This window comes from Ranitomeya imitator, chromosome 3 (genome assembly GCF_032444005.1).
Source record: "Ranitomeya imitator isolate aRanImi1 chromosome 3, aRanImi1.pri, whole genome shotgun sequence".
NCBI classification, from domain to species: Eukaryota; Metazoa; Chordata; class Amphibia; order Anura; family Dendrobatidae; genus Ranitomeya; species Ranitomeya imitator.
In genome coordinates this window covers 473,403,713-473,427,961 of record NC_091284.1, presented here as the reverse complement: position 1 = coordinate 473,427,961, position 24,249 = coordinate 473,403,713, and the positions used below count along the sequence as shown (strand labels likewise).

The window sequence follows — 24,249 nt, the reverse complement described above, 5'->3', positions numbered from 1 at the left end:
TCCCTCCCTCTCCCTGACAGATGCAGACTAGTGATGAGCAAGTGTGCTCGTTACTTGAGTTTCTCCGAGCATGCTCAGGTGGCCTCCGAGTATTTCGGCGTGCTCGGAGACTTAGTTTATGTCAATGAGGCTGCATGATTTGTGGCTTCTAGACAGCTTGAATACATGTGGGGATTCCCTAACAATCAGGCAATCCCTACATGTATTCAAGCTGTCTAGCAGCTGTAAATCATGCATCTGCGTTAACATAAACTAAATCTCCGAGCAGTCACAAATACTCGGAGACCACCAGAGCGTGCTCGGAGAACTCGAGTAACGAGCACACTCGCTCATCCCTAATGCAGACCTGTTGTCAGTTTTGCAAAATCACAATCACTTCACTCCTGCACCCTACTTACCACCCTTTCCCCACTGGCACACACCATCTGCAGTTTCCAGAGCAGTTCTCCCAATCACTGCTCTCAGTAAATATGCCTATTTATTGGCCCTGTATCTCTATATGTTCATGTGTCAAAGTAGCATTTGCTCAACACTTCTGAACTGGAACTATCACTCAAAGGGGAGTGCCCACCCCCCAGCAACAAAGAGGTGAAAGACATAAGTGTGCTGCTGAAGACACAAAATAAAAATAACTCTTGTTGTTGTTCATATTTCATTTTAAATTATATACTGTAGACCCCATTTAAGGGGTCACTTACTCAGGACCACTCACTCGCTAAAATGAAAAAAAAGCTCTAAAAGACCAATGCCCCACTTGGACTCAGCATGTCTATACATTAGACTGTATTACCTGCACTTTTCAATACAGATGAGAGAAATGTAAGCCAATGTGTATTTGCCAAATACATGCCTAAACGGACACTTTGGCATGTATCTGACTAATTATAGCCTAGGGGCATGACAGACATGGGCTAAGATGATATTTGTAATAAAAACAAATGTGTGACAAATATATTTACCATACTGAAGGCCGAGTGTTTCTGGTAATTTTATTGTGGGTTGAGCTGTTGACTTATAAAAGCCGTTGCTGAAAATAGGTAACAAACAAAATAGCGATTAGATAGATAATAGATAGATAAGCAGTCCATATAATCCATGAGGTGAGAAGAGAGGGAGGAAGCTTCAGAGGATGCCCTATTGGAAGGGAATATATCTTGGGGCTCACTCAGATGAGTATACCAGACCTCTCTTTGCAGACCATAAGCAAAACAGGTAGCGTACAGATAGCACACTGACCAAGACAAAGTGAACATTATATAACATAAACCAATGGTATACATGTAAAAAATGGCAGCATGTACCACTTTGATCCTTATTTTGGAACAGACTCTCCAATAATAAGTCAATGTGTGTGCAAAAAAATTATCCTATATGAATTACCAGTCATATGTCATGTGTTTTTCATGGATCCATTACAATTATTAACATAGGAAACTGTATTTCTTCTTTTATTATAAAAAAAAGATGCCATATGGAGGTAAAAACAGACATAACAATACAATGCGTATATCAAAAATGCACATGTGCCACACGATAAGGTGTTCCCATTTTTTTTCAGGATGAAAAACGTATGATTTTGCATACACTTGTCTGAACCCAGTCTTAGACAGGTCTTATGAGGTAGGCCTGGGAGACTTTGTTAGGACCATGACTGCCATGGAAATCCATCAGCAGCCCATGAGTACATGTGGAGATGAGTCACATTTCACTGTCTGGCAGTCTTAACGATAAATAGGAGTTTGGACGATGTCCGTTGTGACGGACTAAGAATAAAAGCATAGGGTGGATTTTCAATGTTTGGGCGGACCCCTTATTAGCGTAGAGACGAAGCCAGCAGTTGATGTTTTTGACTATGACACGTTGTTGCATAACAATTTAAAACATACACATAACTATATAAGAAATACATTACAAAATGAAAGTGATATGCCTTCGAAAACCTAAAAATATTAAATGTTACATTTTGCAATTTGTCCAATTGTAAAAATATAATCTTTAAAGCAAAAAAAGGTTTTAAATACCATTGGTTATACATTCACTCTAAAGGGCAAAGCTATTTTTATTTTGCAGTAGTACATAATAAATAAAAAATTGCTTTGTAGAACACATGAATGTGTGGACCTTGCGTGGTTGTGCCAGAAACAATGCAGAACCATGTAAGTGGAAATTTAACCACAGACTTACACAGGTTTAGAATTTCCTCAATTAAAAAATGACAAAGTCTGAGATCTTTGACTTGTTTGGTTTTCTTTAATTTTAGGATATTTTTGAAAATCTGTTGTAAATTCATGTCAGGTTTATGCAGAAACATGGAAAATTCTTAACGGTTCTCAAACTTTCAAGCACCACTATATGATGCAATGTGCTTGAATCCTTTAAAGGGACACTGTCACCTGAATTTGGAGGGAACAATCTTCAGCCATGGAGGCGGGGTTTTTGGGTGTTTGATGCACCCTTTCCTTACCCGCTGGCTGCATGCTGGCTGCAATATTGGATTGAAGTTCATTCTCTGTCCTCCATAGTACACGCCTGCACAAGGCAATCTTACCTCGCGCAAGCGTGTCCTATGGAGGACAGAGAGTGAACTTCAATCCAATATTGCAGCCAGCATGCAGCCAGCGGGTAAGGAAAGGGTGCATCAAACACCCAAAAACCCCGCCTCCATGGCTGAAGATTGTTCCCTCCAAATTCAGGTGACAGTGTCCCTTTAACGCTCCATGATGGATATATCAAGGCGGGTGGAGCAGGCTCAGGAGCCGAGTCTGCATAAATATTCAGCAGATGCCTGGTGTTTTACATAGCCAGCATCTGTCTCCAAAAGCAGTGTTTGCTTCTGTTAACCACTTAAATCCCACTGTCAATCACTGACAGTGGCTTTTAAGTGCTGTAATTTAATCTCAGTATTCAGGAAACTGAGCTAAGGATAGACAATAGTGATGAGCGAACGTGCTCGGATAACGTGCTATCCAAGCAGGCTCAGATTTATCCGAGTATCTTGGGTGTGCTCATTGAGTCCCTGCGACTGCATGTTTGGCAGCTACAACACATGCAGGGATTGCCAAACAAACAAGCAATCCATGCATGTGTTGTGGCTGTCTACTGCTGCAAAACATTCAGTCGCAGGGACTCAAATATATAATCTGAGAATGCCCAAGATACTCGGATAAACCTGAGCCTGCTGGGATAACACGTTATCCGAGCACGTTCACTCCCTTTAAATAGGCAATCAATGTAAAAGTACTGGGAAGTCCCTTTCATTTGACTGAGTGTCTGTATTGTATATTAGAGAGAATTCACAGCACACTAAAATTTATGCAGAATTGTAAAGTTTATTCACCCAGTGTAACGACAAATGATGAATTCAAAGAGGTGTTCCTTGATTGTGACTTTTGTGACATTTCGATTTGCTTAAATCTTTCTCAAACTGTCACTATGGGAGTAAATATAATTATGTAAGTCAAAAGCATAGTATGGAAAGATGGGATGATTACACATAAATTACTGGTTTACAGAAAGAACAAGATTTAGTGCTTAGTATGTGTCAATAAAATAAAAAAGAAGGGTTAGGGGGTGTTTGGATGAAAAGGTAAAGATATATGCATATAGTTTTTCTTTTTTATTAAATTAGCAAAAATTTCTACATTTCTGTTTTTTTTTTCAGTGAAGGTGGGGTGCAGAGTGCACATTAATGAGAAAAAAATGAACTTTATTTAATTCACCAAATGGCTGCAATGAAACAAAGAGTGAAAAATTTAAAGGGGTCTGAATACTTTCCGTACCTACTGTATATATAATATACACAGGATGTAAACAGGGGCAGGGAAGTTTTATGACACACAAGGCCGCCATCAGAAAATTACTGGCTTTACTTGTGTATGGGGCCCAGTGAGCAGAAACAAAGAAGGGGGGGTCTGGATTGGATGAGACGCTCTGCGTAGCCTGTGCTAAGGGAGCACAGCCAAGCCAATGTATAAACAGCTGCAGCTACTTACACTGTATGGCCGCAGCAGAGGGGACTGGCCGCGACTGACATCAGTGACATCAGATGCTGCGTACCCGCTCGCTGTTCCTTTTCAGCAGTCACCTCATTATCATAACAAGCAGGGTTATAATGAGAGACAACAGAATCTACCGTTCACAGTAGGCAGTGTCATAGCACACCCCTTTCCTGCACAATCACATCTGCATATCATTAAATATGAGAACAGTTGATTAAAGGGAACCTGTCACCTGAATTTGGCAGGACAGGTTTGCGGTCATATGGGCGGGGTTTTCGGGTGTTTGATTCACCCTTTCCTTACCCGCTGGCTGCATGCTGGCCGCAATATTGGGTTGAAGTTCATGCTGTGTCCTCCGTAGTACACGCCTGCGCAAGGCAATCTTGCCTTGCACACGCGCAGTATGCTTTGCCCAACTGTGGGCAAAGCCGAAAAGCATTAGTGCGCATGCGCCGGCGCCCTATGTCCCAGAACACAGCGAAATACTTCCGGGACATAGTGCGCCGGCGCATGCGCACTAATGCTTTTCGGCTTTGCACACAGTTGGGCAAATCATACTGCGCATGCGCAAGGCAAGATTGCCTTGCGCAGGCGTGTACTATGGAGGACACAGCATGAACTTCAACCAAATATTGTGGCCAGAATGCAGCCAGCGGGTAAGGAAAGGGTAAATTAAACACCTGAACACCCCGCCCATATGACCGCAAACCTGTCCCGCCAAATTCAGGTGACAGGTTCCCTTTAACAGAAAAGGTCGCAGGCTGTTTTCTCTAATAGGCCGGTTATCGGGAAACTAACAGTGAGCGTACGATGTATACACCTCCGATTCCTGTATATAACCCAGTAAGGTCACTGCTAACTCCACTATAACCCCGGAAAAAGTATTAGTTCCCACCACCAATCGTTTTTACAGGTTGACTGGTAGATAGCGTATCGCCAAGGGGGAACAACTTACAGAAGAAAAGGAACAGAACAATTACATTTTATATTTAATCCAAAATTAGGTAATGTTTAAAAAAATATATACAAAAGATTTTACAAAGGGGACAAAAATAATGCAGCATCTACAGTTGCAGAAAATAAAAGAGGTTAATAAAAGAACTTACTGGGTCACTCACAGAGATGAGTCAACTTAGCCAAAGGAGAGCGCTTCGCTTGGGGATGTTCAGGGAATGGGATTCATATAAACACGACATGTATCTCTCTACAGGAACCAAGATCATAATTCAGCTTGATATTTTAGTAGCACCTGAGTTGCACTCACACACCACTCTCCTCATGATGACCTCACATGAGCCGGACTCTGGGTTGTTCTCTGCCCCTTAGGATTTTATGAAATTCTCGAATGCAATAACTTCTCTTGAAAAGATCACAGATACAGGGGTTCCAGATATGAGAAAATGTGCATCTTTTTTTATCTAGCTCACCCTGATGCTAAAAATGTCTGTCTCTTTCTTTTGGAGACATAAAATCTGGTCTGGCTCTTGTAGCATTTTCCTTGCAGGAAACCACAGTGTCATTTGAATTCAAAATGCATTTCCTGGGAACAAAGACCCTTCCACTCTGCTTTTTATGTGTAATCATAGGTACCCTATTGTTGTCCAGCCCTCTGAAAAGAGTTCTCCTGTCGTTATTAGGCTACTTTCACACATCAGATTTTTTGCATCAGGCATAATCCGGCAAATGTTGGAAAAAACGGATCCGGCGCAGATTGTGAAAAACTGATGCGACGGATCCGTTTTTTCGATTGATCCGACTAGCATATCTAGATAATTGGGTAAAAAAAATTTGGAGCATGTTCAGTTTAAAAAAACGGAATCCGGCACAGGAATCCGTCATTTTCCAGATCCGGCACCTTCCGGCTCCCATAAGCTTCCATTCTAGCAAACAGCCGGAAGTGCAAATTTTTTGAAATTTAGCCGGATTGAGCCTGACAGCGAAAACCTGATGTGTGAAAGTAGCCTTACCTGTCCAAACTATAACCCTTTGTCTATACACAATAGGCATTTTCCTTGGCACTGCATGGGTCTTTTTTCCTAACAGGAGCTCCTGCTTGTTAATTAAGATTTCCTGCTCCTTTATGTCCATTGTGTGTACTAATCTGAGTCTAGGAGATTCAAATTGTCAGCTGTTTCCTTCCTCACAGGAAATCTGTAGGAAAGGAGAGGAGAAGAGGAGGGGTGAGCACCCCTTTCATTAGGGCCTTAGAGATTCTTAATATTTTCTATGATGAATACAAGCATCAACTCGTCATTTATCCTCCGTACATTTATCATGCGCTCTATGCTGAACGCTTACTTGAAGTTTTCGTGTAAATCTCTGAAATAAGCGATTCAGATGGAACCCCTGGCAGAAAATTCCCTATAACACTATAATGAGGCAGATGGAGACACTGTGGACAGGGTCGGACCTGTGATCCAGAAGCTGCTGGCCACAGTTTTGTGCACCTCTGAGTAAAAGGACAATGTTGAAAAGAGGCCAGACATAGTCCAGTGGAACTCTGCTACCTCATTATAGTGAATGGATCCCTTGGGTTTTCAACTGAATTATGTCAATCAGAGATTTAGATGGAAACCCCAATGTAAGTGCTCAACGTAAAGCACAGGATAAACATGATCCCAAAAGTTATGTAAAATCTTCCGAATCCTAATAAAATCTTCAAATCAATCCACAAAAGAAGCTCCCACTCAGGTCCCTCATCTGTCAATGGAAAGACAGGGGCTTCCACGTCTGGTCGGACTGGCCTGGCGGGGTATCAGGGAAATCCCCAGTCGGCCCTTGCAGTGGACCAGGAAGATAGCTATGGGAAGAAGGAGGGGAAGAAAAGAAAAAAAAGCGCAGGCAGTGTATGTGCAGGGACGCGCGCACGCAGCGTTCATTACCTGAACCGCTGCGTTGCATGTCCCAATCAATACTGACAAGTGTGTGCCAATCATCACAGATGTATGACGTCAGTGTCATGCGCCGAATGCAATGGGTGCACACATTCAGCTGCCAGACTCTGTTAGGTCGGTGGCCATTTTACTGTGAGTGTGCCAGACCTGCAGAGGAGGACGGGAGCACAGGCAGGTAAGGTAACTTTTTTTTTCTCTCTGTGCATGAAGCCAGGACAAGGGGCCAGGATGGATATATGGGGGGCAGGATGGATATATGTGGGGCAGGACAAAGGACCAGGATGGATACATATGGGGGGCCAAGATTGATACATATGGGGTGCCAGGATGGATACATATGGGGCCCGGGGGGCAAGGATGGATATATGGGCGAGCCAGGATGGATACATATGGGGGACCAAAATGGATACATATGGGAGGCCAGTATGGATCCATATGGGGGGGCCAGGACAAAGGACCAAGATGCATATATATTTGGGTCCCAGGATAGATATTTGGTGGAGCCAGGGTGCATATATATGGGTGTCAAGGATGGCTATAGGGGGGCAGGATGGCTATTGTTGTGAATTCTGCTCTTGGGCTCCCTCCGGTGGTTGTAAGTGGCACTTTTGTGAGTTCTGCTCTTGGGCTCCCTCCGGTGGTTTTAAGTGGAATGGCTGCTCCTTGGATTTAGCAGTCAGCAGCTGCTTCCACTGATTGTCTATTCTGCTCGGCTATTTAGCCTGGCTCTTTCCTTCAGCTTGTGCCACTTGTCAATGGTTCCTGGTTGGATTCACATCTCTTTGGATTTCCCTGTTATCCTGACCAGTTCAGCAAAGCTAAGTCCTTGCTTGCTCTTTTCTGTCCACAGGTTGTGGACTTATCCGTTCTGTGCTTTCTATGTTTGTCCAGCTTGTCAGTATGAATTAATTCAGTGAAGCTGGAAGCTCTGGGAAGCAGATTTACCCTCCACACCTTTAGTCAGGTGTGGAGATTTTTGTAAACTCTGTGTGGATATTTTGTAGTGTTTTATACTGACCGCACAGTATAGAATCCTGTCCTATCTATCTAGCTAGACTGGCCTCCTGTGCTCATCCTGGTTTCATTCTGTGTAGGTCTTTTCCCTCTCCACTCACAGTCATTACTTGTGGGGGGCTATCTATCCTTTGGGGATTTTCTCTGAGGCAAGATAGTTTTCCTGTTTCTATCTTTAGGGGTAGTTAGATCTTAGGCTGTGACGAGGTGCCTAGGGAGTGTCAGGAGCATCCCACGGCTACTTCTAGTGTTGTGTTGAGCTTAGGGACTGCGGTCAGTACAGGTACCACTTCCTTCAGAGCTCGTCCCATGTTGCTCCTAAACAACCAGATCATAACAGTACAAGTGGCCAAAAATGAATTAAATGCATCTCAAAAGAAGGAACAAATTCTGAGCCATTTTTTTTTCTGTGCTCTGTCTTGTCTTTTTTTTTTTCCTCTTGATCTCTGGGTGGTTCAGGATTTATGCTCTGGCATGGATGTTCAGGGTTTGTTTTCTCGTGTGGATCAACTTGCTGCAAGAGTACAGAGTATCCAAGATTATGTTGTCCAGACTTCGGCTTTGGAGCCTAGAATTCCTACTCCTGATTTGTTTTTTGGGGACAGATCCAAGTTTTTGAACTTTAAAAATAACTGCAAATTGTTTTTTGCTTTGAAACCCCGTTCTTCTGGTGATCCCATTCAGCAAGTTAAAATCATCATATCCTTGCTGCGTGGTGACCCTCAGGACTGGGCATTCTCCCTTGAATCAGGGGATCCGGCATTGCTGAATGTAGACGCATTTTTTCAAGCGCTCGGATTATTGTATGACGAACCTAATTCTGTGGATCATGCAGAAAAAACCCTGTTGGCCCTGTGTCAAGGTCAGGAAGCGGCAGAATTATACTGCCAGAAATTTAGGAAATGGTATGTGCTCACTAAATGGAATGAGGATGCTCTGGCTGCTATTTTCAGAAAAGGTCTTTCTGAAGCCCTTATGTTGTGAATTCTGTGGCAGAGTTCACTCCTGTGGTCACAAGTGGTACTTCGGCTGATTCTCTCTGGGATCTTCCGTTTGTGGAGGAAAGTGGTACTGCAGCTTCTGAGTTTCCTCCCTCAGGTGATCTGGTGAGCTCGTTAGCTTCTTCTCTACTTAACTCCACCTGATGCTTTGATCTATGCTTCCTGTCAATGTTTCAGTGTGGGACTTGTTTTTTCCCTGGATAATTCCTGTGGCCTGCTGCTCTGCAAAGCTAACTTTTGCTTATGGTATTTTGTTGCTATTTTTCTGTCCAGCTTGCTTTATTGGTTTTTCTCGCCTGCTGGAAGCTCTGAGACGCAGAGGGACCACCTCCGTACCGTTAGTCGGTGCGGAGGGTCTTTTTGTCCCCTCTGCGTGGTTTTTTATAGGTTTTTGTGCTGACCACAAAGTTATCTTCCCTATCCTCGTTCTGTTCAGCTAGTCGGGCCTCACTTTGCTAAATCTGTTTCATCTCTATGTTTGTGTTTTCATCTTACTCACAGTCATTATATGTGGGGGGCTGCCTTTTCCTTTGGGGAATTTCTCTGAGGCAAGGTAGGCTTATTTTTCTATCTTCAGGATTAGCTAGTTTCTCAGGCTGTGATGAGGCGCCTAGGTTCTGGTCAGGAGCGCTCCACGGCTACCTTTAGTGTGGTTTGATAGGCTTAGGGATTGCGGTCTGCAGAGTTCCCACGTCTCAGAGCTCGTTCTATTATTTTGGGTCATTGTCAGTTCACTGTATGTGCTCTGACCTCCATGTCCATTGTGATTCTGAATTGCCTTTCATAACAGTACAGGAAGCCACAAGTGCTAATGATTCTCAATAGAGGGAAAAAAGAAGTTCTGAGACCATTTTTTTTTCTTTGCACTGTGTTTTGTCTTTTTTTTCCCCTAGACATTTGGGTGGTTCAGGACACAGGTGTAGCAATGGACATTAAAGGTCTGTCTTCATGTGTGGATCAGCTCACGGCAAGAGTTCAAAATATTCAAGATTTTGTGGTCCAGAATTCTTTGCTTGAACCGAGAATTCCTATTCCAGATTTGTTTTTTGGAGATAGAACTAAATTTCTGAGTTTCAAAAATAATTGTAAACTATTTCTGGCTTTGAAACCTCGCTCTTCTGGTGACCCAATTCAACAGGTTAGGATCGTCATTTCTTTTTTGCGCGGCGACCCTCAGGACTGGGCGTTTTCTCTTGCGTCAGGAGATCCTGCATTGAGTAATATCGATGCGTTTTTCCTGGCGCTTGGGTTGCTGTACGATGAGCCTAATTCAGTGGATCAGGCAGAAAAAAATTTGCTGGCTCTTTGTCAGGCTCAGGATGAGATAGAGGTATATTGTCAGAAATTTAGAAAGTGGTCAGTGCTCACTCAATGGAATGAATCTGCGCTGGCAGCAATATTCAGAAAGGGTCTCTCTGAAACCCTTAAGGATGTCATGGTGGGATTTCCTATGCCTGCTGGTTTGAATGAGTCTATGTCTTTGGCCATTCAGATCGGTCGACGCTTGCGTGAGCGTAAACCTGTGCACCATTTGGCGGTATTACCTGAGCTTAAACCTGAGCCTATGCAGTGTGATAGGACCTTGACCAGAGTTGAACGGCAAGAACATAGACGTCTGAATGGTCTGTGTTTCTACTGTGGTGATTCCACTCATGCTATCTCTGATTGTCCTAAGCGCACTAAGCGGTTCGCTAGGTCTGCCACCATTGGTACTGTACAGTCAAAATTTCTTCTGTCCGTTACCTTGATCTGCTCTTTGTCATCATATTCTGTCATGGCATTTGTGGATTCAGGCGTTGCCCTGAATTTGATGGACTTGGAATATGCTAAGCGTTGTGGGTTTTCCTTGGAGCCCTTGCAGTGTCCTATTCCATTGAGAGGAATTGATGCTACGCCTTTGGCCAAGAATAAGCCTCAATACTGGGCCCAGCTGACCATGTGCATGGCTCCTGCACATCAGGAGGTTATTCGCTTTCTGGTGTTGCATAATCTGCATGATGTGGTCGTGTTGGGGTTGCCATGGCTACAAGCCCATAATCCAGTATTAGATTGGAAATCCATGTCGGTGTCCAGCTGGGGTTGTCAGGGGGTACATGGTGATGTTCCATTTCTGTCAATTTCGTCATCCACTCATTCTGAGGTCCCAGAGTTCTTGTCTGATTACCGGGATGTATTTGATGAGCCCAAGTCCAATACCCTACCTCCGCATAGGGATTGTGATTGTGCTATCAATTTGATTCCTGGTAGTAAATTCCCAAAAGGTCGATTGTTTAATTTGTCCGTGCCTGAGCACACCGCTATGCGCAGTTATGTGAAGGAATCCCTGGAGAAGGGGCATATTCGCCCGTCATCGTCACCATTAGGAGCAGGGTTCTTTTTTGTAGCCAAGAAGGATGGTTCGCTGAGACCTTGTATAGATTACCGCCTTCTTAATAAGATCACGGTTAAATTTCAGTACCCCTTGCCATTGTTATCTGATCTGTTTGCTCGGATTAAGGGGGCTAGTTGGTTCACAAAGATAGATCTTCGTGGTGCGTATAATCTGGTGCGAATTAAGCAAGGTGATGAATGGAAAACTGCATTTAATACGCCCGAGGGTCATTTTGAGTATCTCGTGATGCCGTTCGGACTTGCCAATGCTCCATCAGTGTTTCAGTCCTTTATGCATGACATCTTCCGAGAGTACCTGGATAAATTCCTGATTGTGTACTTGGATGACATTTTGATCTTCTCGGATGATTGGGAGTCTCATGTGAAGCAGGTCAGAACGGTTTTTCAGGTCCTGCGTGCTAATTCTTTGTTTGTGAAGGGATCAAAGTGTCTCTTTGGTGTGCAGAAGGTTTCATTTTTGGGGTTCATCTTTTCCCCTTCTACTATCGAGATGGATCCTGTTAAGGTCCAAGCCATCCATGATTGGACTCAGCCGACATCTCTGAAAAGTCTGCAAAAGTTCCTGGGCTTTGCTAATTTTTATCGTCGCTTCATCTGCAATTTTTCTAGTATTGCTAAACCATTGACCGATTTGACCAAGGAGGGTGCTGATGTGGTCAATTGGTCTTCTGCTGCTGTGGAAGCTTTTCAAGAGTTGAAGCGTCGTTTTTCTTCTGCCCCTGTGTTGTGTCAACCAGATGTTTCTCTTCCGTTCCAGGTCGAGGTTGATGCTTCTGAGATTGGAGCAGGGGCTGTTTTGTCGCAGAGAGGTTCTGGTTGCTCAGTGATGAAACCATGCGCTTTCTTTTCCAGGAAGTTTTCGCCTGCTGAGCGTAATTATGATGTGGGCAACCGAGAGTTGCTGGCCATGAAGTGGGCATTCGAGGAGTGGCGTCATTGGCTTGAAGGAGCTAAGCATCGCGTGGTGGTATTGACTGATCATAAGAACTTGACTTATCTCGAGTCTGCCAAGCGCTTGAATCCTAGACAAGCTCGTTGGTCGTTGTTTTTTGCCCGTTTTGACTTTGTGATTTCGTACCTTCCGGGCTCTAAAAATGTGAAGGCGGATGCTCTGTCTAGGAGTTTTGTACCCGACTCTCCGGGTTTATCTGAGCCGGCGGGTATCCTCAAGGAAGGAGTAATTGTGTCTGCCATCTCCCCTGATTTGCGGCGGGTGCTGCAAAAATTTCAGGCTAATAAACCTGATCGTTGCCCAGCGGAGAAACTGTTTGTCCCTGATAGGTGGACGAATAGAGTTATCTCTGAACTTCATTGTTCGGTGTTGGCTGGTCATCCTGGAATCTTTGGTACCAGAGAGTTAGTGGCTAGATCCTTTTGGTGGCCCTCTCTGTCGCGGGATGTGCGTGCTTTTGTGCAGTCCTGTGGGATTTGTGCTCGGGCTAAGCCCTGCTGTTCTCGTGCCAGTGGGTTGCTTTTGCCCTTGCCGGTCCTGAAGAGGCCTTGGACACATATCTCTATGGATTTTATTTCTGACCTTCCCGTTTCTCAAAAGATGTCAGTCATTTGGGTGGTCTGTGATCGCTTTTCTAAGATGGTCCATCTGGTACCCTTGTCTAAATTGCCTTCCTCCTCTGATTTGGTGCCTTTGTTCTTCCAGCATGTGGTTCGTTTGCATGGCATTCCAGAGAATATTGTTTCTGACAGAGGTTCCCAGTTTGTTTCGAGGTTTTGGCGAGCCTTTTGTGGTAGGATTGGCATTGACTTGTCTTTTTCCTCGGCTTTCCATCCTCAGACTAATGGCCAGACCGAGCGAACCAATCAGACCTTGGAAACATATCTGAGGTGCTTTGTTTCTGCTGATCAGGATGACTGGGTGTCCTTTTTGCCTTTGGCTGAGTTCGCCCTTAATAATCGGGCCAGCTCGGCTACCTTGGTTTCACCATTTTTCTGCAATTCTGGGTTCCATCCTCGTTTCTCTTCTGGACAGGTTGAGTCTTCGGACTGTCCTGGTGTGGATACTGTGGTGGACAGGTTGCAGCAGATTTGGACTCAGGTAGTGGACAATTTGACCTTGTCCCAGGAGGAGCCTCAACTTTTCGCTAATCGCAGACGCCGTGTGGGTCCCCGACTTCGTGTTGGGGATCTGGTTTGGTTATCTTCTCGTCATATTCCTATGAAGGTTTCCTCTCCTAAGTTTAAACCTCGTTTTATTGGTCCGTATAGGATTTCTGAGGTTCTTAATCCTGTGTCTTTTCGTCTGACCCTTCCAGATTCTTTTTCCATACATAACGTATTCCATAGGTCATTGTTGCGGAGATACGTGGCACCTATGGTTCCATCTGTTGAGCCTCCTGCCCCGGTGTTGGTGGAGGGGGAATTGGAGTATATTGTGGAGAAGATTTTGGATTCTCGAGTTTCAAGACGGAAACTCCAGTATCTGGTTAAATGGAAGGGTTATGCTCAGGAGGATAATTCCTGGGTTTTTGCCTCTGATGTCAATGCTCCCGATCTTGTTCGTGCCTTTCATGTGGCTCATCCTGGTCGGCCTGGGGGCTCTGGTGAGGGTTCGGTGACCCCTCCTCAAGGGGGGGGTACTGTTGTGAATTCTGTGGCAGAGTTTACTCCTGTGGTCACAAGTGGTACTTCGGCTGATTCTCTCTGGGATCTTCCGTTTGTGGAGGAAAGTGGTACTGCAGCTTCTGAGTTTCCTCCCTCAGGTGATCTGGTGAGCTCGTTAGCTTCTTCTCTACTTAACTCCACCTGATGCTTTGATCTATGCTTCCTGTCAATGTTTCAGTGTGGGACTTGTTTTTTTCCCTGGATCATTCCTGTGGCCTGCTGCTCTGCAAAGCTAAGTTTTGCTTATGGTATTTTGTTGCTATTTTTCTGTCCAGCTTGCTTTATTGGTTTTTCTCGCCTGCTGGAAGCTCTGAGACACAGAGGGACCACCTCCGTACCGTTAATCGGTGCGGAGGGTCTTTTTGTCCCCTCTGCGTGGTTTTTTATAGGTTTTTGTGCTGACCGCAAAGTTATCTTCCCTATCCTCGTTCTGTTCAGCTAGTCGGGCCTCACTTTGCTAAATCTGTTTCATCTCTATGTTTGTGTTTTCATCTTACTCACAGTCATTATATGTGGGGGGCTGCCTTTTCCTTTGGGGAATTTCTCTGAGGCAAGGTAGGCTTATTTTTCTATCTTCAGGATTAGCTAGTTTCTCAGGCTGTGACGAGGCGCCTAGGTTCTGGTCAGGAGCGCTCCACGGCTACCTTTAGTGTGGTTTGATAGGCTTAGGGATTGCGGTCTGCAGAGTTCCCACGTCTCAGAGCTCGTTCTATTATTTTGGGTTATTGTCAGTTCACTGTATGTGCTCTGACCTCCATGTCCATTGTGATTCTGAATTGCCTGTCATAACACCCTTAAAGATGTTATGGTGGGCTTCCCTACGCCTACTGGTTTGAGCGAATCTATGTCTCTAGCCATTCAGATTGATCGGCGTCTGCGCGAGCGCAAAGCTATGCACCATATGGCAGTGTCCTCTGAGCAGAGTCCTGAACCTGTGCAATGTGATAGGATTTTGACTAGAACAGAATGGCAGGAATTCAGACGTCAGAATAGGCTGTGTTTTTACTGTGGTGATTCTGCTTATGTTATTTCTGATTGCCCTAAACGTACTAGGAGGGTCGCTAGGTCTGTTACCATTAGTACTGTACAGCCTAAATTTCTTTTATCTGTGACCCTGATTTGCTCATTGTCGTCCTTTTCTGTCATGGCATTTGTGGATTCAGGCGCTGCCCTGAACTTAATGGACTTAGAATTCGCCAGGCGCTGTGGTTTTTCCTTGCAGCCTTTGCAGAGCCCTATTCCTTTGAGGGGCATTGATGCTACACCATTAGCCAAGGATAAACCTCAGTACTGGATGCAGATGACCATGTACATGGCTCCAGCACATCAGGAAAATTGCCGTTTTCTGGTGTTGCATAACCTGCATGATGTTGTTGTACTGGGTTTTCCATGGTCACAGGAACATAATCCGGTGCTGGATTGGAAAACTATGTCAGTGACTAGTTGGGGTTGTCAAGGGGTACATAGTGACGTTCCTTTGATGTCAATTTCCTCTTCCCCCTCTTCTGAGGTCCCTGAGTTTTTGTCGGATTTCCAGGATGTATTTGATGAGCCCAAGTCCAGTTCCCTTCCTCCACATAGGGACTGTGATTGTGCTATTAACTTGATTCCTGGTTGTAAGTTCCCTAAGGGCCGACTTTTCAATCTGTCTGTGCCAGAGCATGCCGCCATGCGGAGCTATGTTAAGCAATCTTTGGAGAAGGGGCATATTCGGCCGTCTTCGTCACCATTGGGAGCGGGTTTCTTTTTTGTTGCTAAGAAGGATTGCTCCTTGAGACCCTGTATAGATTGTCGTCTTCTTAATAAGATCACGGTCAAATTCCAATACCCCTTGCCTTTGCTTTCTGATTTGTTTGCTCAGATTAAGGGGGCTAGTTGGTTTACTAAGATTGAGCTTCGAGGGGCATATAATCTTGTTCGTATTAAACAGGGTGACGAATGGAAAACTGCATTTAATACGCCCGAAGGCCATTTTGAATACCTTGTGATGCCATTCGGGCTCTCTAATGCTCCATCTGTGTTCCAATCCTTCATGCATGATATTTTCCGCAATTATCTTGATAAATTCATGGTTGTATATTTGGATGATATTTTGATTTTTCCGATGATTGGGAGTCTCATGTGAAGCAGGTCAGGATGGTATTCCAGATCCTTCGTGATAATGCTTTATTTGTGAAGGGGTCTAAGTGCCTATTCGGAGTTCAGAAGGTCTCTTTTTTTGGGTTTTATTTTTTCTCCCTCGTCTATGGAAATGGATCCTGTTAAGGTCCAAGCTATTCATGACTGGATTCAACCCACATCTGTGAAGAGCCTTCAAACATTTTTGGGCTTTGCTAATTTCTATCGCCGTTTCATTGCCAACTTTTCCAGTCTGGTTAAGCCCCTTACTGATTTGACGAAGAAAGGCGCTGATGTGACGAATTGGTCCTCTGTGGCTGTTGAGGCCTTTCGGGAGCTTAAACGCCGATTTACTTCTGCCCCTGTGTTGCGTCAGCCGGATGTTTCTCTTCCTTTTCAGGTTGAGGTTGACGCTTCTGAGATTGGGGCAGGGGCCGTTTTGTCTCAGAGGGGTTCTGATGGTTCTTTGATGAAACCGTGTGCTTTTTTTTCCAGAAAGTTTTCACCTGCGGAACGCAATTATGTCGGCAATCGGGAGTTGTTGGCTATGAAGTGGGTGTTTGAGGAGTGGCGACATTGGCTTGAGGGAGCTAAGCACCGCGTTGTGGTCTTGACTGTCTTTTTCTTCGGCGTTTCATCCTCAGACTAATGGCCAAACTGAGCGAACTAATCAGGCCTTGGAGACCTATCTGAGATGCTTTGTGTCTGCTGATCAGGATGATTGGGTGGCTTTCTTGCCGTTGGCCGAGTTTGCCCTTAATAATCGGGCTAGTTCGGCTACTTTGGTTTCACCTTTCTTTTGTAATTTTGGTTTTCATCCTCGTTTTTCTTCTGGGCAGGTTGAGCCTTCTGATTGTCCTGGTGTGGATTCTGTGGTGGACAGGCTGCAGCAGATTTGGACTCATGTGGTGGACAATTTGACATTGTCTCAGGAAAGGGCTCAACGTTTTGCTAACCGCCGTCGGTGTGTTGGTCCCCGGCTTCGTGTGGGGGATTTGGTTTGGTTGTCTTCTCGTCATGTTCCTATGAAGGTTTCTTCCCCTAAGTTTAAGCCTCGGTTTATTGGTCCTTATAAGATTTCTGAAATTATCAATCCGGTGTCTTTTCGTTTGGCTCTTCCAGCCTCTTTTGCCATTCATAATGTTTTCCATAGATCTTTGTTGCGGAGATATGTGGTGCCCATTGTTCCCTCGGTTGATCCTCCTGCCCCGGTGTTGGTTGAGGGAGAGTTGGAATATGAGGTTGAAAAAATTTTGGATTCTCGTTTCTCGAGGCGGAGGCTTCAGTATCTTGTCAAGTGGAAGGGTTATGGCCAGGAGGATAATTCTTGGGTTGTTGCCTCCGATGTCCATGCCGCCGATTTGGTTCGTGCTTTTCACTTGGCTCGTCCTGATCGGCCTGGGGGCTCTGGTGAGGGTTCGGTGACCCCTCCTCAAGGGGGGGGTACTGTTGTGAATTCCGTTCTTGGGCTCCCTCTTGTGGTTTCAAGTGGTAAGGCTGCTCCTTGGATTTAGCTGTCTTCAGCTGCTTCCACTGATTCTTTTCTGCTCGGCTATTTATGCCTGGCTCTTTCTTCAGCCAGTGCCACTTGTAAATGGTTCCTGGTTGGATTCACATCTCTTTGGATTTCCCTGTTATCCTGACCAGTTCAGCAAAGCTAAGTCCTTGCTTGCGCTTTTCTGTCCACAGGTTGTGGACTTATCCGTTCTGTGCTTTCTATGTTTGTCCAGCTTGTCAGTATGAATTAATTCTGTTGCTGGAAGCTCTGGGAAGCAGATTTACCCTCCACACCTTTAGTCAGGTGTGGAGATTTTTGTAATCTCTGCGTGGATTTTTGTAGTGTTTTATACTGACCGCACAGTATTCCATCCTGTCCTATCTATCTAGCTAGACTGGCCTCCTGTGCTCATCCTGGTTTCATTCTGTGTATGTCTTTTCCCTCTCCACTCACAGTCATTACTTGTGGGGGGCTAATCTATCCTTTGGGGATTTTCTCTGAGGCAAGATAGCTTTCCTGTTTCTATCTTTAGGGGTAGTTAGATCTTAGGCTGTGACGAGGTGCCTAGGGAGTGTCAGGAGCATCCCACGGCTACTTCTAGTGTTGTGTTGAGCTTAGGGACTGCGGTCAGTACAGGTACCACTTCCTTCAGAGCTCGTCCCATGTTGCTCCTAAACCACTAGATCATAACAGGCTATATGGGGAGGCAGGACAAAGGACCAGGATGGATACATATGGGGGTCCAGGATGAATACATATGGGGGCAGGACAAAGAGCCAGGATCCATGTATATAGGGGGACAGGGACATATGGAGGCCAATATGGATAGCTGGGGGACAGGATGGACATCTGGGGGCCAGGCTGGACAAGGGACATAGGGGGCCAGGCTGGGGCATATTGCAAAATAAAAGGGGCCAGGCTGGACAAGATTATTAAATCTTGAGGAACATGCTATATTAGCTTATGGTGACAAGTGGGGAACTGTTATGTTTGCTAATGACAGGTGTTATGAAGGCAATCCAGAAACACAGTGTGCTTAGCGATCAGAGCGCACACAGTGATCTGACAAATACCCAAAAATACAAGAACGAGCTCTGAGACGTGGAAACTCTGTAGACTGCACACCTGATCCTATCCTAAACACAACTAAAAGCGGCTGTGGATTGCGCCTAACAACTACCTAGGCAACTCGGCACAGCCTAAGAAACTAGCTAGCCTGAAGATAGAAAAATAGGCCTGACTTGCCCCAGAGAAATTCCCCAAAGGAAAAGGCAGCCCCCCACATATAATGACTGTGAGTAAGATGAAAAGACAAAACGTAGGGATGAAATAGATTCAGCAAAGTGGGGCCCGATATTCTAGGACAGAGCGAGGACAGTAAAGCGAACTTTGCAGTCTACAAAAAACCCTAAAGCAAAACCACGCAAAGGGGGCAAAAAAACCCACCGTGCCGAACTAACGGCACGGCGGTACACCCTTTGCGTCTCAGAGCTTCCAGCAAAACAAAAGACAAGCTGGACAGAAAAAAAGCAACAAAAAAGCAAAAAGCACTTAGCTATACAGAGCAGCAGGTCACAGGAACAATCAGGAGAAGCTCAGATCCAACACTGAAACATTGACAAGGAGCAAGGATAGCAGCATCAGGCGGAGTTAAGTAATGAAGCAGTTAACGAGCTCACCAGAACACCTGAGGGAGGAAGCTCAGAAGCTGCAGTACCACTTGTGACCACAGGAGTGAATTCAGCCACAGAATTCACAACAGTACCCCCCCCTTGAGGAGGGGTCACCGAACCCTCACCAGAGCCCCCAGGCCGACCAGGATAAGCCGCATGAAAGGCACGAACAAGATCGGAAGCATGAACATCAGAGGCAAAAACCCAGGAATTATCTTCCTGAGCATAACCCTTCCATTTAACCAGATACTGGAGTTTCCGTCTAGAAACACGAGAATCCAAAATCTTCTCCACAATATACTCCAATTCCCCCTCCACCAAAACCGGGGCAGGAGGCTCAACAGATGGAACCATAGGTGCCACGTATCTCCGCAACAACGACCTATGGAATACATTATGTATGGAAAAGGAGTCTGGGAGGGTCAAACGAAAAGACACAGGATTGAGAACCTCAGAAATCCTATACGGACCAATAAAACGAGGTTTAAATTTAGGAGAGGAAACCTTCATAGGAATATGACGAGAAGATAACCAAACCAGATCCCCAACACGAAGTCGGGGACCCACACGGCGTCTGCGATTAGCGAAAAGTTGAGCTTTCTCCTTGGACAAGATCAAATTGTCCACTACCTGAGTCCAGATCTGCTGCAACCTATCCACCACAGAATCCACACCAGGACAGTCCGAAGACTCAACCTGTCCTGAAGAGAAACGAGGATGGAACCCAGAATTGCAAAAAAATGGAGAAACCAAGGTAGCCGAGCTGGCCCGATTATTAAGGGCGAACTCAGCCAACGGCAAAAAGGACACCCAATCATCCTGGTCTGCAGAAACAAAACATCTCAGATATGTTTCCAAGGTCTGATTGGTTCGTTCGGTCTGGCCATTAGTCTGAGGATGGAAAGCCGAGGAAAAGGATAGGTCAATGCCCATCCTACCACAAAAGGCTCGCCAAAACCTTGAAACAAACTGGGAACCTCTGTCAGAAACAATATTCTCAGGAATGCCATGCAACCGAACCACATGCTGAAAGAACAAAGGTACCAAATCAGAGGAGGAAGGCAATTTAGCCAAGGGCACCAGATGGACCATCTTAGAAAAGCGGTCACAGACCACCCAAATGACTGACATCTTTTGAGAAACGGGAAGGTCAGAAATGAAATCCATCGAAATATGTGTCCAAGGCCTCTTTGGGACCGGCAAGGGCAAAAGCAACCCACTGGCACGAGAACAGCAGGGCTTAGCCCTAGCACAAATCCCACAGGACTGCACAAAAGTACGTACATCCCGTGACAGAGATGGCCACCAGAAGGATCTAGCCACTAACTCTCTGGTACCAAAGATTCCAGGATGACCAGCCAACACCGAACAATGAAGTTCAGAGATAAGTTTATTAGTCCACCTATCAGGGACGAACAGTTTCTCTGCTGGACAACGATCAGGTTTATTCGCCTGAAATTTTTGCAGCACCCGCCGCAAATCAGGGGAGATGGCAGACACAATGACTCCTTCCTTGAGGATACCCGCTGGCTCAGATAAACCCGGAGAGTCGGGCACAAAACTCCTAGACAGAGCATCCGCCTTCACATTTTTAGAGCCCGGAAGGTACGAAATCACAAAGTCGAAGCGGGCAAAAAATAACGACCAACGGGCCTGTCTAGGATTCAAGCGCTTGGCAGACTCGAGATAAGTCAAGTTCTTATGATCAGTCAATACCACCACGCGATGCTTAGCTCCTTCAAGCCAATGACGCCACTCCTCGAATGCCCACTTCATGGCCAGCAACTCTCGATTGCCCACATCATAATTACGCTCAGCGGGCGAAAACTTCCTGGAAAAGAAAGCACATGGTTTCATCACTGAGCAATCAGAACCTCTCTGTGACAAAACCGCCCCTGCTCCAATCTCAGAAGCATCAACCTCGACCTGGAACGGAAGAGAAACATCTGGCTGACACAACACAGGGGCAGAACAAAAACGACGCTTCAACTCCTGAAAAGCTTCCACAGCAGCAGAAGACCAATTAACCAAATCAGCACCCTTCTTGGTCAAATCGGTCAATGGTTTGGCAATGCTAGAAAAATTACAGATGAAGCGACGATAAAAATTAGCAAAGCCCAGGAACTTTTGCAGACTTTTCAGAGATGTCGGCTGAATCCAATCCTGGATGGCTTGGACCTTAACTGGATCCATCTCGATAGTAGAAGGGGTAAAGATGAACCCCAAAAATGAAACTTTCTGCACACCGAAGAGACACTTTGATCCCTTCACAAACAAAGAGTTAGCACGCAGGACCTGAAAAACCATTCTGACCTGCTTCACATGAGACTCCCAATCATCTGAGAAGATCAAAATGTCATCCAAGTAAACAATCAGGAATTTATCCAGATACTCACGGAAGATGTCATGCATAAAAGACTGAAACACAGATGGAGCATTGGCAAGTCCGAACGGCATCACTAGATACTCAAAATGACCCTCGGGCGTATTGAATGCAGTTTTCCATTCATCTCCTTGCCTGATTCTCACCAGATTATACGCACCACGAAGATCTATCTTAGTGAACCAACTAGCCCCCTTAATCCGAGCAAACATGTCAGATAACAATGGCAAGGGATACTGAAATTTAACAGTGATCTTATTAAGAAGGCGGTAATCAATACACGGTCTCAGCGAACCATCCTTCTTGGCTACAAAGAAGAACCCTGCTCCCAGTGGTGATGACGATGGGCGAATATGTCCCTTCTCCAGGGATTCCTTCACATAACTGCGCATAGCGGCGTGTTCGGGCACGGATAAATTAAATAATCGACCTTTAGGGAATTTACTACCAGGAATCAAATTGATAGCACAATCACAATCCCTATGCGGAGGTAGAGCATCGGACTTGGGCTCTTCAAATACATCCTGATAATCAGACAAGAACTCTGGGACCTCAGAAGGGGTGGATGACGAAATCGACAAAAATGGAACATCACCATGTACCCCCTGACAACCCCAGCTGGATACCGACATGGAATTCCAATCCAATACTGGATTATGGGTTTGTAGCCATGGCAACCCCAACACGACCACATCATGCAGATTATGCAACACCAGAAAGCGAATAACTTCCTGATGTGCAGGAGCCATGCACATGGTCAGCTGGGCCCAGTATTGAGGTTTATTCTTGGCCAAAGGTGTAGCATCAATTCCTCTCAATGGAATAGGACACCGCAAAGGCTCCAAGAAAAACCCACAACGTTTAGCATAATCCAAATCCATCAGATTCAGGGCAGCGCCCGAATCCACAAACGCCATGACAGAAAACGACGACAAAGAGCATATCAAGGTAATGGACAGAAGGAATTTGGACTGTACAGTACCAATGACGGCAGACCTAGCGGACCGCTTAGTGCGCTTAGGACAATCAGAAATAGCATGAGTGGAATCACCACAGTAGAAACACAGACCATTCAGACGTCTGTATTCCTGCCGTTCAACTCTAGTCATAGTCCTATCGCACTGCATAGGCTCAGGTTTAACCTCAGGCAGTACCGCCAAATGGTGCACAGATTTACGCTCGCGCAAGCGTCGACCGATCTGAATGGCCAAAGACAAAGACTCATTCAAACCAGCAGGCATAGGAAATCCCACCATGACATCCTTAAGAGCCTCACAGAGACCCTTTCTGAACAAAGCTGCCAGCGCAGATTCATTCCACTGAGTGAGTACTGACCATTTCCTAAATTTCTGACAATATACTTCTATATCATCCTGACCCTGGCACAAAGCCAGCAAATTTTTCTCAGCCTGATCCACTGAATTAGGCTCATCGTACAGCAATCCGAGCGCCAGGAAAAACGCATCGACACTACTCAATGCAGGGTCTCCTGGCGCAAGAGAAAATGCCCAGTCTTGAGGGTCGCCGCGCAAAAAAGAAATAATAATCAAAACCTGTTGAATAGGATTACCAGAAGAATGAGGTTTCAAGGCCAGAAATAGCTTACAATTATTTTTGAAACTTAGAAACTTAGTTCTATCTCCAAAAAACAAATCAGGAATAGGAATTCTTGGTTCTAACATAGATTTCTGATCAATAGTATCTTGAATTTTTTGTACATTTATAACGAGATTATCCATTGAAGAGCACAGACCCTGAATATCCATGTCCACACCTGTGTCCAGAATCACCCAAATGTCTAGGGGAAAAAAAAAAAAAGTGAACACAGAGCAGAAAAAAAAAAAAAAAAAAAATGATGTCAGAACTTTTTCTTTCCCTCTATTGAGAATCATTAGTGTGGCTCCTTGTACTGTTATGTTTGCTAATGACAGGTGTTATGAAGGCAATCCAGAAACACAGTGTGCTTAGCGATCAGAGCGCACACAGTGATCTGACAAATACCCAAAAATACAAGAACGAGCTCTGAGACGTGGAAACTCTGTAGACTGCACACCTGATCCTATCCTAAACACAACTAAAAGCGGCTGTGGATTGCGCCTAACAACTACCTAGGCAACTCGGCACAGCCTAAGAAACTAGCTAGCCTGAAGATAGAAGAATAGGCCTGACTTGCCCCAGAGAAATTCCCCAAAGGAAAAGGCAGCCCCCCACATATAATGACTGTGAGTAAGATGAAAAGACAAAACGTAGGGATGAAATAGATTCAGCAAAGTGGGGCCCGATATTCTAGGACAGAGCGAGGACAGTAAAGCGAACTTTGCAGTCTACAAAAAACCCTAAAGCAAAATCACGCAAAGGGGGCAAAAAAAACCCACCATGCCGAACTAACGGCACGGCGGTACACCCTTTGCGTCTCAGAGCTTCCAGCAAAACAAAAGACAAGCTGGACAGAAAAAAAGCAACAAAAAAGCAAAAAGCACTTAGCTATACAGAGCAGCAGGTCACAGGAACAATCAGGAGAAGCTCAGATCCAACACTGAAACATTGACAAGGAGCAAGGATAGCAGCATCAGGCGGAGTTAAGTAATGAAGCAGTTAACGAGCTCACCAGAACACCTGAGGGAGGAAGCTCAGAAGCTGCAGTACCACTTGTGACCACA

The 24,249-nt window shown here is 45.2% G+C and overlaps 1 protein-coding gene across 3 annotated transcripts in view; it reads right to left on the bottom strand.

Moving 5' to 3' along the window:
* The window catches only part of LOC138672158 (uncharacterized), a 152,961-nt gene that overhangs the window by 38,762 nt on the left and 89,950 nt on the right, over positions 1-24,249 (bottom strand). For all 3 annotated transcript variants that reach the window (XM_069760176.1, XM_069760174.1, XM_069760177.1), the window contains exon 4: positions 960-1,027. In XM_069760176.1, the coding sequence (XP_069616277.1) occupies positions 960-1,027 (68 nt within the window). The remainder of the gene's footprint in view (positions 1-959; positions 1,028-24,249) is intronic.